Raw genomic sequence first — 14,723 nt, 5'->3', positions numbered from 1 at the left:
TACATCTTGAATAACAGTGGTCAGCAGCTAAGAAAGGTTTTTTTATTAGTAAATCGTAATTATGTTCGGAATCCATAAGAAATCATGATGGAATGATTTTTTTCGTTTTCAGTTTCTTCATATAAAATTTGAATAATTATTAGACAAAAATTGTTATTTTCATCTTCAAAACTCTATACTTTATTTAATTGATTTTTAAATAATTTTTCAAAACAAATTTAACAAAATAAGTAATACAGTGTAATAAGAAGATACAAAAAATAAAATAAAAATCTCAAATCGGTATATAATGTATGATCACTAATAACGTAACTATGACTAAAACCCAGTTCTGATTATTTTTCAGATATCTTTAAAAAATATTTTTTTAAATAACAAAGTGATTATAAAATGCATTAAAATTGACGAGTCATATTTTTTAATTATTGATCATAAATAGATATTAAAAAAAATGTAAAAACGATGAAACACGGTGTATGCCACGTTGTCACAGTTTTGAGCTGTGGCTGTGGATAACACAGATAGAAAGGAAGCTTGAGAGGTTCAGCAGAGAAGAAGACATGGAGGCAGTAGCAGGTTCCCGCCATTTCTCCACACTTTCCCTTTCTTTCTCTCACAACAGAACCCTGCGTTCTTCTTCTGCCAAATCAGTCAAGCTTTCTCCTCCTTCCACCAACGCTTCCTTATCTTCCAGAAACTGGTTCGCGGTATGTTGCTTACTGTTTAACGCAAACACGTTCAGTGATAATTAACTAATTAATTTGGATTGTGTGGCAGAAAGAGGTATGGGGTTGGGTGAACTCGAACTCTAAGAGTGTGGCCGTGAGAAGGGACTCGCGCGGAGTAGTGGTGAGGGCTGAAATGTTCGGCCAATTGACGAGTGGCCTTGAGACTGCATGGAACAAACTCAAAGGAGAAGGTTTTCCAAATTTCAAAAGAATTAGCGACTATTACATTGTTTAGATTGTTATTGAGCTGATTTGGATGTTTGTTTATGTTTGTAGAGGTTTTGTCTAAAGAGAACATTGTGGAGCCTATGCGAGATATTAGGAGAGCTCTTCTAGAAGCGGATGTAAGTTGCCTTTTTAACATGTTTTTTGAGTTGTCTCGAATTCTAGGAAGCTGTTTTTGAAGGTGGTAAACAAACAGGGCCTTGAGTAGATGCGTGTTGTGTTGGCAGGTTAGTCTTCCTGTTGTTAGAAGGTTTGTGCAGTCTGTCAGTGATCAGGCTGTGGGTGTTGGTGTCATTCGAGGGGTGAGACCGGATCAGCAATTGGTTAAGGTAAAATCATTCAGTTCCACACTTCTCACAACTTCACAAGGTATTCTTTGTTGTTGTGTCTGAAAACTTACCCTGCTAGCATTTCTATCACCTTTAAATCACCATGGGAAATTCTAAGGAGTAAATCCACCATTTTCTTCAACTGCTTCCGTTTGTGCAATAAATTTCAATTTCAGCTCCACAAGAAGTTTTTAGACTCCAATGTGTGTTTGGTTGCAAAGGTTCATTTGAAAAATCTGAACTTTGCATCTCAATTCAACTGATTATATCTCCTTTTTCTTTTTTGTTGGGTGGGGGTTGTCAAAGTGCAGTTGGAGTTTGTGGCATGGAATGCACCATATGACTATTGCATTATAGCACTATTGTACTATTTCCTGTATATGTATATTTTGGTTTGTCTTGATATAATATGTGCATATTTCACATGCAGTAAAGATGAGATTTGTATGAGATATTGATCTATTTTTGTCTGAGTACTGAATATCTATATAAGAATGAAATGGGTGTTGTGCTGATAATTTGGTTTTGCAGATTGTACATGATGAACTTGTACAATTGATGGGTGGAGAGGTTTCTGAACTGGCTTTTGCCAAATTTGGGCCCACTGTCATTTTATTGGCTGGACTCCAGGGAGTTGGGAAGACCACCGTTTGTGCAAAGTTGGCAAATTATTTCAAGAAACAGGTGCTTTTTCCCCCACTTATTCTACCTCCTTCCTTGTAGTCTGTATGTAGTTCGTGCACCTTACTGAAAATTTAAAGCTAATCGTGATAATTTTATCTCAGGGAAAAAGTTGCATGCTAGTTGCTGGTGATGTATACAGACCTGCTGCTATTGACCAGCTTTCTATTTTGGGAAAACAGGTACTGGAATTTTATTGCCTTGAAGTTGATCCGTTGCAATTATTTGAGAAATATGCATCCTTTAAATATTGGCATCAATGTCATTTTAAAGTTTCAATTGAAACTTTTGTATGGAGACATAAGATTCTGTGTTGCTACTACCACAAAACTGATGAAGAAAGTGTATTGTAGTGGAAGTGATGTGTTTTATGGGCTGTTATGCTTGTGTTGTTAGGCAGTGTTTTGGTAATCTAGCTATATTTTCGCCTCCCAGGCATTTTCAGTGTATTTACTGATCTATATTAGGATCTTAAAATATAGATTTTTTTAACCAATTGAATCAGACATCAGAGATCTAATTAATATTATTTTATTATCTCATATTTATATGTAGTCATATTTATAATTAGTTGTAGCTTGTATCAGGTAGATGTGCCTGTCTATGCAGCAGGTACAGATGTTAAACCTTCAGAAATTGCCAAACAAGGCTTAGAGGAGGCAAAAAAGAAGAAAATTGATGTTGTTATTGTTGATACTGCCGGTAGACTGCAGGTGATTCTCTATGGGATTGGAAATGTTATAACAAATAATTATTTCATTTCTGTTTATTCTTGAATCATTTGTATTCTATTGATTACGGTTGTATTTCTTATTGGACAGATTGACAAGACAATGATGGATGAGTTAAAAGAAGTGAAAAGGGCATTGAATCCAACAGAAGTGTTGCTAGTTGTCGATGCAATGACTGGGCAAGAAGCTGCAGGTATTCAGAAGTGTATTTGTACTGCTTTACATGAAATGAATTTTTTCTTTAAATAGTCCAATGAAAAAAAAATCATTTATATTATGAAATGGTTAATAATTAACGATTATCATTTACTGATCTGTTTCTTTTGGCTTTGCGGTAATCTTGTGCCTTGTGTAGATTATTAATTATTATACTCCAACATTATATCCATTCCAAATTCTGACGCTACTATTTTTGTTATACAGCATTAGTGACTACTTTCAATCTTGAGATTGGAATAACAGGTGCCATCTTGACAAAGCTTGATGGTGATTCAAGAGGTGGAGCAGCTTTGAGTGTCAAAGAGGTTTGCCTGCCTTTATCTTAGCTTTTGTAAAATGTTTTTATTTTCTATTTTTATTTTCAAACTTTGCTGAAACGTTTACCATTCTATACCATAATTTCTATTATTACAAACTCTTCAAAGTTGGTTCCCTTAATTTACAAATGTGAATAATTGATGCTTGAGGGAAGGAAATCCTACCATCTTAGCTTTTCTTCTTTGTGTGATGTGTTTGTCAATTGCACTGAAAGAAGGCTAGAGATCAGAAACAACCCCATTCGATGGTGTTAAAGTTAAAATCCGATATTGGCTAGGAATATATCTAAAAGTACTTTTTGGCAATCCTTTGGGTTAAGTATCAAAGTGTGTCCTATCCTAATTTTGGGTCTCTAATAGATGTTTAGCCTGGCAAACTCCATACTCTAAATGTTTGTTCCTCGGATGAAGGTTGGGTTAAGATCCCACGTCAGCTTGGAGTATGGCTGAAGTACTCCTTAAGATAGCTTTGGTTTTAAGTATATGTATATCCAATCCTAATTTTGGGTTACTTGTAAATGTCAAACTTCATGCTCCAAATGTTGTCCTTGGATGAAGGTTGTGTTAAGATCTTACATCAACTAATATGACCAAAATACTTTTTGTAAGACTTGGGGAGTTCTCCCTTTAAAGATAGCTTTTTCCTTTCAGACAGTGAAAGGCCTGGGCCACATTTGGGCAAATTAATTAAGCATTTATTCAAAAATATTTTGTCAAATGAGAGTTTATTCCTAAGCTTGGGGCTTATTTTGATAAGCTTTTCATGGTAGGTTATTGAAATAGAGTAAAAAAGGTTTATGGAAAGTTCATAAGCCACTTCCATAAGCCCAAGTAAGCTCTTCCAAACACCCAACTAATCTATTTCTCTTAGATGGCTCAACCTCCCAACTTTTACGTTGTCTCTGAAATAACACAAAACAGTTTTTTTTTTATATCCTGGTAAGTATTAACATAATAGGTCCCTCCCTGTAATGTATTTCAATTCAAGAACATAATAGCCTGAAAATGAAATGTTGACGAACTCTTCTAGGCTAAACAAGTGTTGTGTTGTGTACGCTGCATCCTTGCTCTCATCTAGTGAATGTATGTACCTCGGGAAATGTTGCAGATTTTCTCATAGAAATAGACTTAGGACCCCGTATATAGTACTGATTACTCTTGATTTATTGGAGGATCTGCATTTGCAATCTCGTCCATTAACATGATTTGGAATTTGGAATGAGTGGCATATATCTAAACCTGATTTATACGACTCCTGGATTTCTAAGCCAAAATATACTACTTATGCGTCATTTAATTTGTGAATGTATGGAAGTTGGTATGCCCTCAATTATGGGAGATTTTTCTTTTAATTGATTTTTTGAAGTGACATCACATACATTTCGGATGAAGAAAACAGGGTGCAAAGAAATAAGCGCATTCGGAACTGTGAACTGATTAATATAACCTACCATTCTGAATCTCTTTCCTTCTCTCATATATTTTGTTTACTTGGATAGTTCAATGATGACAGGTATCTGGAAAGCCAATTAAACTAGTAGGACGGGGGGAACGCATGGAGGATCTTGAACCTTTCTACCCTGATAGGATGGCAGGACGTATACTTGGAATGGGAGATGTTCTTTCTTTTGTTGAGAAGGCACAAGAAGTTGTAAGTCTCACTATATTTTTGTTTTATTGCCACAAAACAAAAGTATTCAATATGAATTGTTAACCACATTTGTTGTAGATGCGTAAAGAAGATGCTGAAGAACTGCAAAATAAGATCATGAGTGCAAAGTTTGACTTCAACGATTTTCTAAAGCAAACACGTACTGTTGCCAAAATGGGTTCTGTATCTCGAGTCATTGGAATGATTCCTGGTATGGGGAAGGTATGAGATCCTGCACATGAATTGCACTAAATATTATATTTATGACAGTTTTATGTATGTTATGCCCCATGGCAATTGCAAATGATGGAGGGAATTATCTGACCGCTATCTCCCAATTTCGGTTTATGAACCTTGAATTGAGCATTGCTATAATTTGCATATTATTCTTGATATTTGTGGTGTTAATTCAGTAAAGGCTATAAAGCTTATATAATATCTACATGGATGCAGGTTACTCCTTCTCAGATTAGAGATGCAGAGAAGAATTTGCAGAATATGGAAGCAATGATAGAAGCAATGACCCCAGGTCCTTTCTTTCTACTGACCAATTGATAAATTAAATTGCCCATACCATCTTTATCTAAGTAAATTTTTTCTTGACCTGGGAACATCTTTAGTAATTAGCAATGATAGAGGAAACATGCAGTATATGTTGATGACTTGCATTACCTGGCTGCCTTATGTCCTTTGATCAATTACTCTCGCTTTTGCAACCAGTTCAATTATCTTTCAGCAGTGATTGTTTTCTGTATTTTTTACGCTCAGTTGCTGATACTCCATCCATTCTCCCCCAGACATTTAGTCAATTGTTGTTTTCCATGTTATGGCTTGAAAGTCACGGTTTTTTTACATGTATTGGTTTCAATGGTGGTATTATTTGGCATATTCTTCTGCTTCTTTTTTATAATATATGCATTGAGTACTTATTATGTGCTACGGGTAAGCACATCTTCAACGTGCAAATGATCATTACATATAACTCGTAGCAAAATTGACAGAAACACCCGAGGGCCCAAATTCCCTTGGTTATGAAATCATAAAAGTGTTAATTTTATGCTTTTTTTTATTGTAAGGAGAATTGACTGTTATTTTACCCTATGATTTGTCAAACCTGGATCAAAACCAACCTTTCTTGATTATTTCCAGAGGAGAGGGAAAAGCCGGAACTGTTGGCAGAGTCCCCTGTCAGGAGGAAAAGAGTTGCTCTGGATTCAGGGAAAACAGAGCAGCAGGTATGTAGAATGATTTTTCTTTCAAATTTAACTTGTTGCATTAGAAGCTGCGGTCTATTTACCATGGCTATACTTCCTAACATAGAGGAATGAATATATCAGGTAAGCCAACTTGTAGCTCAGCTTTTCCAAATGCGTGTTCGTATGAAGAACCTGATGGGTGTAATGCAAAGTGGATCACTTCCAACACTTAGTAATCTTGAGGAAGCACTTAAAGCGGATGAAAAGGTGATTTCATTTTCTATTTATATGAGATTAAAAAATTTCAAGTTACTTTATTTAATTTTTGAATTAACTGAGCTAGTTTGTGTAAAATAATACTAGGTATTCAAAACCTCATCTATAAGTATCCTTAGCAGTCCATTCTCTAGCTCAATATAGGTGTGAAATGTTTGGCGTGTTATGCTTAAAAAGTGCAACTGACATGCATGCAATCCATGCTGTGAGATGATTGTGAAATGATCCTAATCTCTTGATGCCATTTTCATTTAAGTCGTGAAGTCATTTACTACGGAACTTTGTACAGAAAAAACGTGGAACAAATGCAGAACAGAATTGTAAATCTCGAGCTTGTGTTTGCATGTACAATTGTGCATGCTTCTTAAACATAACATTTGATGATTTGTGGTTTCTTCATTCTGCCGTTATCAGGCTCCACCTGGCACTGCAAGGAGGAGGAAAAGATCGGAATCGAGGAGTGTATTTGTGGACTCAACATCCGGAAGGCCAGCTCCTCGTGGTTTTGGGAGCAAAAGTTGAAAATCTCTGAAGGGTTCAACACTAAACAATGGAAAGTCTGGATCAACGGTCTTTAGTAATCAACTTGTATGATTTGGCTTTCTTCAGCTAAAATATTCTTCATCAATGTAGCTCCAACTTGTTTGATTCAGCTTTCTTCGGCTAAAATAATTATTACCATCATTAGATAAATTCATATTGCAATGAGGGTTGTCCAGGAGTTTGATGTAATTTAGGCAGAGATGAGTTGTATCATATATGTGCGGGATATACAAATCTAAGAAGCATGCGTGTCATTCTTGCACAATCTCAACTTTGTATCTTGGTGTGGGAGTGGAAGTTTGTATATAATAATTAAAAATCCAATTATCTGGACATAATCAAGTTTGTGAAACTTGCATTTGAGTAAATAATCAAGGTTAACTATAAACTTGATTTCCTCTAAACAAATAGAATTTCAAATGGATATTTAATTAATAAGTTAAATTTGAATAATTCACAAATAATCAATTATTCTTAGAAACAATACTATTCATAGCAATGTCAAATAGCAAATAAGAGTTTTTCATAAGGTGAAAATTCAAACTTTAATTCAATACATATTAATCCTTTTTATTAAACCTAAAACATTGATAAATGACAGAAGTTATTTACACCTTTAAATTAAGTAATGTTAAAATGGAATTTAACATGATAAAGTGAGTTACATCCTATGTTTGGATTGCAATGTACATTTTAGTTTCCCTAAGAAAACGTGGAACTAAAATTATTAGAATAACAATATTTAGGAGACAGAAAACAGTATGCACCGTTTGTTCTATCTTTTGAAGAAATCATTATGTTTTTTTTTTTATGTTCGAATCACCGAAAGTTTAGCAGAGTCTGAGCAATTATCTCGGTGAGTTTGAGAACAGGAAGGACCCATAGAACTCCAACAACCTTATTATTTGGAAAACTGACACTTGTCAATTAAATTTGACCAATACCTTGCCATTGAATTTGCCATGAAACTTTGATCATGCATATTTTTTTTTCTCCTCTTCGTTCTCTCCTATTATTGAATTCAAAACGGAGGTTCCAACTTGCAGATTATTCTTGAGTAAAAAGTAGAAGAAGAAAATGGGAAGCCCACCAGTGAGCTCAGACATATCGTTTCCATCAGCAGACCTTGATGAGGATCTGAATTCTTCTGGCAATAATGTTCATCTTGAAGTAGACCCTGTATCATCAGAGGTGGCTGCCACACAAAAATCCAAGGTACTACCAATAAAAAGAACATCAACTTCAATACAAGAACACTTCTTTTTTCTATATATGTACAGTCCAAAATCAAAGTCAAAATTATTCTCACTTCTGCAGAAGTCATGATTTGTTACGCATATATATATGCCTTGCACTGATTGTTGTTATATATGCATGTTTGGTTGATTGTTTGAAGGAACAAGCTATGGCAAAACAAGAGAAAAAGGAAGGAAAAAAGAAGGAAAAATCGGCCATTATTGTTTCAGGCATAATTGTGGCTGTGGCAGGTGTTGCCTTTGCCGTAACCAAGAAGTTAAGAGAGAAATGACCTTTGCTTATGTAAGAAATGTGGAGATTATGGTCTACAGACATTGTCTTAGGTTCTTGGTCAAGTACTTTTATATGTAAATTTCTTTACATAATTTTTGGGTTCACAAATAAATCCTCAGCCCCAACAATATGCAAACATTCTAGTTTATGTTCACATCAATCTGTACATAATCCTTTCATGTATTACAGTATTTGTAGGTTCCAATTGTTAAACCTTTCTTGTTTTCTGTTTCTTTATAAAATATATAAACAACGTATTAATATATTCAGTATTTTATAAAAATGAGAATGAAAAAGGGTTAAAAAGGCATATAATATTTTTTTAAGAATTAAAAAAAATAGTTTATGTATCATTATAAATGTAATGAGTATGAAATGTGAATAGAAAAAAGTTGTTTACTCTGGGAGGAGAACCCGCGCGCTCACGCTCTCTCTTGTGGTGAGCTTCAGGGTTGGCGTTCTTCAAAATTGGCTTCTGAATTCAATCAGGTAAGAATCCATTCAATTCATTTTGCATTCGTAAGAAACCATTTTCATGCTTCTTTACATTCACTTCCATGTTCCCAAATACTAGTTTCGTATTCATAAACACTGTCGTCTCCATGATTAATTGAACAATTGTTACATTCTAGAATAAGTTCAGCGAGTTTTGGTAGAGTTCGATTAATGGCCAAATCAAGAGAAAAAAAATCCCAAGCTATGTTTAGATCGTCTCGTTCCATCATATACTCTCATTTTACTTCCTTGAAACTGAGGAACTGCTCACTGATTTTGTTTTTCCGAATAATGAAATAAATATTCTATTTTATGGCATCTTAAAATATCCACACCGTGGTATGCTGATTTTATTTTATAATTTAATGAATATACACTAACATATTTTTTCAGTGTACATAATTTTAGATAGTTTTGGTGTGACTTTTAGGTTTTATTTTACACCCCTACTAAACAATAGTCCTAATGCATGTTTGTTGTAATCTCGTGCGATTTGGTCGTCTTTGACTGAGTATTTTTCTTGATTCTGCTTGTATTGAGGCTGATTATTAACCATGAGACCCTTTCTAATATGATGCGGGTTTTTTCTTTGGCGATGTTTGTTGTAATTATGAACCTTTTGCCATTTGGAGACTCAATGTTAGTTTTTTTCTTAACTGTTCGTCAGTAAAATTATCATTGCTCATGTCATCAAATTACTGGGTTGCTGTTTGTGTTAGAAAGTCCCAGCTATCTTAAGTTTATGGGGACTGCTCACTTACAGCAGTATTAGTGAACAGAAATTGTAGCTAGTGAAAGGGATATTTAAAATTACAGGTCCAGAATGTTCACCGTCGGCAGCATTAGTGGACAGGAATTGTAGTTAGTGAAAGGGATATTTGAAATTTGAAGCAGAGTAAATCATGAGACAGGATTTATGTAAATGAAAGTCAGTTGTTTCATCAAACAGATCAAAGAAGATGACTTTTTCTTGCCGTCAAGTCTTGTCTTGTTCATTTGTGGGTGGGTATATGTTTTGTTTTCAGTACTTGATTTAAATTATCTTCTTGTGTCTTGGCAGAATATGGATATGTCAAATCCTGCAGCCTTTGTCAATGCAGAACTACTGCACTTTTATGTTGGAAGGAGGGTAAGGGCCCTGATGCAGGTTGTGCGATCTGATGGTGGAGTTGTCATTGGAAAATCAACAGACGAGAAACAGGTAGTTGTAAAAGGAACACCCCCTGCTCCTCTTACAACTTTTGTAGAAGTTTTTGGTATTGTTAGCAGTGATAAGTCGATTGCTGCTGAGATATGGACCAATTTTGGTGATTCCATTGGTATTGTTTTCCTTCCCATTCCTCAAGTTGATTTTTAGATATGGTTGAAACATGTGGGTTCTGATGAATTTTTTCTCCTCTTGGCAGATATGTTCAGCTACAATAAGCTCTGTCAGCTTGCAAATGGAGAACTTAGACACCTGTTCCTGTGAGTTATAACAAGCTTATATGATTATATGAAGGTCTCTCTATCATATGGAACACTGCGAGATTTAACCATTGTTTTGGCAATAATGTTTTTCATTTTTCTTCTGATATAAAGGTGAAAATGAGGTTTCATTTCATGTAAAAACTACCCGATGCTAATGGCTTAACTAGTAGCAATTTAAACATTTATTGGATTCTCTTGGTAAATAGTTTTATTGATTATAATTAAAATTTTATAAAACTTCATCATTTTTGTCATGTGAAATGGAGATTGTATTTGCTATTTAAAACGGTAGTCAGTCTCTTCAATTTTTATGATTAGCTCATATTTGGTTTACTTTTTTCTATTGTCTGTGAATCCGTGGGAACTTTTTTAAGCTCATATCTAGCGTAGTGCTGCAGTGATAGCATTTTACGTTGGATTCTGTGCACTGAGGAATGTGAAACATGAGACAATTCAACGTGCACCTGCATTCTTCGTGATGCCTTTTGCAGATGTTAAGACACTGTCCAAGGACAAAACCTAGTTCGCAGACTGATGAAATGGGAAAGAAAAACTGTTAGGAAGTTTAAAAAAAATCCCTCTACTATGAAAAAGTTCACGTCTAACAAACTAAAAGATAGAGTCAAGCACGTGCATGACAAATGTTTCAACCAAAAAAAATATTCTCACGACGTATTAATTGCCAGCAAAAATGTTGTTTGGTTAACTAGCATATTCTACAATGCACGCGTGGTTATTTTCAGTGAATTTGAATGATAAGTAAACTATTATTCTGTTAACATATTTGTTTTATTCATATGAATATAATGTACTCTGTCACTTTCACATTGACAAAAATGTGAAAACAAAGTATAAAATGTTTGTGCATCTAAGATATATGTGACCAAGTAATGGAAGCTGGGGGATCTCTTGTGAATTGTGATCATGTAGAAGGATTTCAACATGTGTCCATGCATTTAAAGTTGTTTGTTTTTTATGGCCCATATTTGTTAAATATATCAATGTTACTTGGTTAATTCCACACAAAAAAAAAATTGTTAAGGTATGGATGAATAAGGTTTAGGTAACACAACAAATAACAAATACGTATGTTTTAATCATATACTATTGTGAAATTTAAGTGGAAACTAAAGTTCATTGATATTTATTTTTCTTTGTGGGGTTGAGGTTGTACATTGGAGTCTAAGGAGGATGCTTCATACCTCCATGGTGATTTTGTTGGGATTCTATTAATAAGATGCTTATGTTGCAACATTTTAGTTAAATAAAGCTTGTTGTGGTTGTACCTTTAGATATACACATGATCTTTTTATGCTTCTGAATTTGTTTCATTTGATGTAGGTAGCATACCACTATAATTAGTGCATATAATAAGGATACCATTAAGCTTTTTGGATATTTCATCATGTGAAAGTTCAACAAAATTGTCAATCCAACAGGAGTTTGATGTGATCATGAATCGCTTTAAAGAGATTGACATTATTGGTAAGGTTAACATCGAGAATAAATTGCATACTCAAGTATGACATCTTTGTGTGCACTAATTGAGAAAGTGAAAACAAATGATATAAAAAAGGATCGTGCTACAAATTTGCCAAATGAACTAAGCGAGTCTCATTTTATTTTGAGTATGTTGATGTCTTACATTCACAACATGATAGCTCTAAAATGAAATCAATCCTTTTACTAAATTAATTTCCTGTAGGGCTTTATCCATACCTTGTTCATGTAAAGACTAATGGTCATTGTGGTTACTATGTTGTTGTTGCCTTATTGGGTATGAAAGAGGAGTCATGAGTTATTGTGCGCTTAAAGAATCTAGTTAGTGACATTGTGAATATGTTGATTTCCTTGGAGGTGATCAACGGTATGAACATTTGAGAAACTCACTTCTTGTTGACCGAATGTCAATGGTAAAAGTAGTCACTGTATTTCATATACTTTATTTGCTATGTCAAATGTCTTATGAATCAATTTAATTGATTTGGCTTTATTTGCAAACAGGTATAAATAAGTCTATGAGCATGCTAGATATGGAATGTTTTTTCCCAATCGATATAATGTCATTCTTGTTTGTTTATCCCTCAAGTAGTCAATTATTATTCATCCCTTTAAGGAGCCAACCCCAACTGATATGAGCCACCATTGTATTGTTTCAATTGGACACGTTTATGACAATCATTTTGTGCAAGGTATAATTCAATTAAAGGTATGTTAAGGTAATAATCCTTGTTTGACTTATATTGTGTGAGTTATTGTATGTGAAGTTGCAAGAAGATTGTCCAATTCCACCAACAAAGTTGTGGTCAACTCATTGTTATATGCACGCTCAAGCTTGGTCATCATATTCCATTAGTCGAATGCAAGTTTTTACCTAGATAATAGTCACTAGACAACATTTGTAGCTTACACTTTGTATTTAAATTTTTCGACATTATGTAAGGATTTTAAGTTTAATATGGATACAATTCTATTATTTTGTGTACCCATTAATTTGATTACGATGCAAGCAAGACTTAAATTAAAAATAAACTCAAATTTTCATATAACTCAAACAAATGTGTACGAAATAAACAAGTTTTACGCGTCTAAAAAACATATAACTACATAACTCAAAATAAAAGATGATCAACAATGTCTATGTTGTGGCCTCCTAATGTACACAATCCTTTCTTTTGTCGTTCCTCTTGCTAGCACGAGGGTTTTGTGTGTCCCTTCCTACGTAGGTGTGCCCTCAACAACATGACCTTCACAGACCATCAATTGCAACCTATAAAACATATTCATCAAAATGCAACAATCAGCATCCACTTCATTTGTCGACGAATTACCATTTATGATTACAAATTGTTCGCGATGTATGATTTGCACATATCCATATTGGTGGATAATATGTTTAGGCATGTGCAACTATCTGCATGTGTTCAACCCAATATAGCCTAAAAGCAACGAGATTCATTCAAAGGGATACATGTGGTCGTTATACATGGTATACATGGTAAATTGTACATGTGGTCGTTATACATGGTATACATGGTAAATTGTACATGTGGTCGTTATACATGGTAAATTGTACCATAACTGACACAGTGTTATCCAACTACAATCAATTAGTTACAAGTGTTGATAATCTCCCAACAACATACCACGTGAACTGGGATCATCCTCAATATAATCAAGACACACTTGTCTCAAGCCTATAGCTGGGAAATGTTCATGAATTCATGCTTACAACAAATCATGTTCAACACAATCAATAGACTATAATATAGGTTAAGTATTTAAAAAATGTAATAATGTTCAATCAAACTAATCGCCAACAAGCTCGTGTACTTAGCTAGCTACTTCATATTTACATAACTAGCATCTCCCAACTGCTAATACATGTGGGTCAAAGCAGTAGGCACTCACACATATCCTTCAGTCAACTGCAAATTAACAAATAACTTCAAGTACAAAACACTAACTGAATTTGCACTCCTATTTGCAAAAATATGCAACCAACTGAAATGCACATGGCCACCCTTGCATTCCCTAGTTTCCAAATCTACAGCAACACAGTCAACATAGAGTGCTCTACCAACAACTTTGTAGCCCCAACTGCATACAAGGTAGGGTACATGCAAAATTGTCCAATGATGGGTAGGTGCAACAAATTTACCACATCATCTAATGTGATAGTCAACTCTATAATAGGTAGATGAAAATAATTTGCACTTGAATGCCACTTCTCTACAAAGGAAAACAACAATCCTTTGTCTACAATGTCGTTACAAGCACGAACAAATTGGATAACCCTAACAACTTAACTGCAAATTTTGTGTTTATGTAGCACTCCCTACTTATTCATTTTTCTATCATGTGACACCAATTTTAACTCACCACGATCTTACAATAGCCAATGAATGTCATTTGAGCATTTATAATAAATAAAACATTAATTTCAATGCATGTATGTCAACATTATTACTTACAAATCCATTCCATAATTGTTTAGCCACATGGTCCTCATAATTGGCAAGTAATGACCTATTTATTGACCCTCCAGGATAGGTCTCATCCTCGACTACATGGTTCTCCTCAATTATCACAATTTCTTCCATGTTGTCAACTTCAATAATGTTACTATGACCATCTTCTTCTCTTTGTCTAATAGACACATTTGGTTGAAAAATCTCCTCCTCTAGTTCTAATCATGTTTCTCTTTATATACATGAATAAAAATAGTATTTACACAACTATATAAAAAAATCACATTTATAGAATACGATTTCTACAATAACTTTCCTTTTTTAAAGTATGTTTTCAAAATTGTTGTTTGAAAAATATATT

The 14,723-nt window shown here is 34.2% G+C and overlaps 3 protein-coding genes across 3 annotated transcripts; all 3 read left to right on the top strand.

Annotated features, from left to right (window-relative positions):
- Positions 1-458: 458 nt before the first annotated feature.
- CPSRP54 (chloroplast signal recognition particle 54 kDa subunit) lies at positions 459-7,161 on the top strand. Its single transcript, XM_068617409.2, has 15 exons — positions 459-707; positions 778-919; positions 1,005-1,072; positions 1,181-1,282; positions 1,814-1,966; positions 2,068-2,145; positions 2,551-2,676; positions 2,785-2,887; positions 3,118-3,218; positions 4,744-4,881; positions 4,960-5,103; positions 5,335-5,410; positions 6,031-6,116; positions 6,219-6,344; positions 6,768-7,161. The coding sequence occupies exons 1-15, from the start codon at positions 477-479 to the stop codon at positions 6,873-6,875; spliced, it is 1,782 nt and encodes a 593-aa protein (XP_068473510.2). The 5' UTR covers positions 459-476; the 3' UTR covers positions 6,876-7,161.
- Positions 7,162-7,740: 579 nt separating this feature from the next.
- Positions 7,741-8,617, top strand: LOC150029673 (uncharacterized). Its single transcript, XM_090304793.1, has 2 exons — positions 7,741-8,111; positions 8,293-8,617. The coding sequence occupies exons 1-2, from the start codon at positions 7,974-7,976 to the stop codon at positions 8,422-8,424; spliced, it is 270 nt and encodes an 89-aa protein (XP_090160919.1). The 5' UTR covers positions 7,741-7,973; the 3' UTR covers positions 8,425-8,617.
- Positions 8,618-8,798: 181 nt separating this feature from the next.
- LOC137814593 (Nucleic acid-binding, OB-fold-like protein) lies at positions 8,799-10,652 on the top strand. Its single transcript, XM_068617408.2, has 3 exons — positions 8,799-8,915; positions 9,982-10,240; positions 10,328-10,652. The coding sequence occupies exons 2-3, from the start codon at positions 9,985-9,987 to the stop codon at positions 10,390-10,392; spliced, it is 321 nt and encodes a 106-aa protein (XP_068473509.1). The 5' UTR covers positions 8,799-8,915; positions 9,982-9,984; the 3' UTR covers positions 10,393-10,652.
- Positions 10,653-14,723: the final 4,071 nt, after the last annotated feature.

Source organism: Phaseolus vulgaris, chromosome 1 (genome assembly GCF_051622355.1).
Source record: "Phaseolus vulgaris cultivar YP4 chromosome 1, ASM5162235v1, whole genome shotgun sequence".
Classification (NCBI taxonomy): domain Eukaryota; kingdom Viridiplantae; phylum Streptophyta; class Magnoliopsida; order Fabales; family Fabaceae; genus Phaseolus; species Phaseolus vulgaris.
This window is presented reverse-complemented; position numbering and strand designations above follow the sequence as displayed.

What these genes read in the sequence shown, in the direction of transcription:
- CPSRP54 (XM_068617409.2), top strand. Translation starts at nt 477, where the DNA reads ATGCCACGTTGTCACAGTTTTGAGCTGTGGCTGTGGATAACACAGATA. An exon ending in GAACAAACTCAAAGGAGAAG is followed by an intron (nt 920 to 1,004) that starts GTTTTCCAAATT and finishes TTATGTTTGTAG; the next exon opens with AGGTTTTGTCTAAAGAGAAC. An exon ending in CAGGGAAAACAGAGCAGCAG is followed by an intron (nt 6,117 to 6,218) that starts GTATGTAGAATG and finishes TGAATATATCAG; the next exon opens with GTAAGCCAACTTGTAGCTCA.
- LOC150029673 (XM_090304793.1), top strand. Translation starts at nt 7,974, where the DNA reads ATGGGAAGCCCACCAGTGAGCTCAGACATATCGTTTCCATCAGCAGAC. An exon ending in CTGCCACACAAAAATCCAAG is followed by an intron (nt 8,112 to 8,292) that starts GTACTACCAATA and finishes GATTGTTTGAAG; the next exon opens with GAACAAGCTATGGCAAAACA.
- LOC137814593 (XM_068617408.2), top strand. Translation starts at nt 9,985, where the DNA reads ATGGATATGTCAAATCCTGCAGCCTTTGTCAATGCAGAACTACTGCAC. An exon ending in CAATTTTGGTGATTCCATTG is followed by an intron (nt 10,241 to 10,327) that starts GTATTGTTTTCC and finishes TCCTCTTGGCAG; the next exon opens with ATATGTTCAGCTACAATAAG.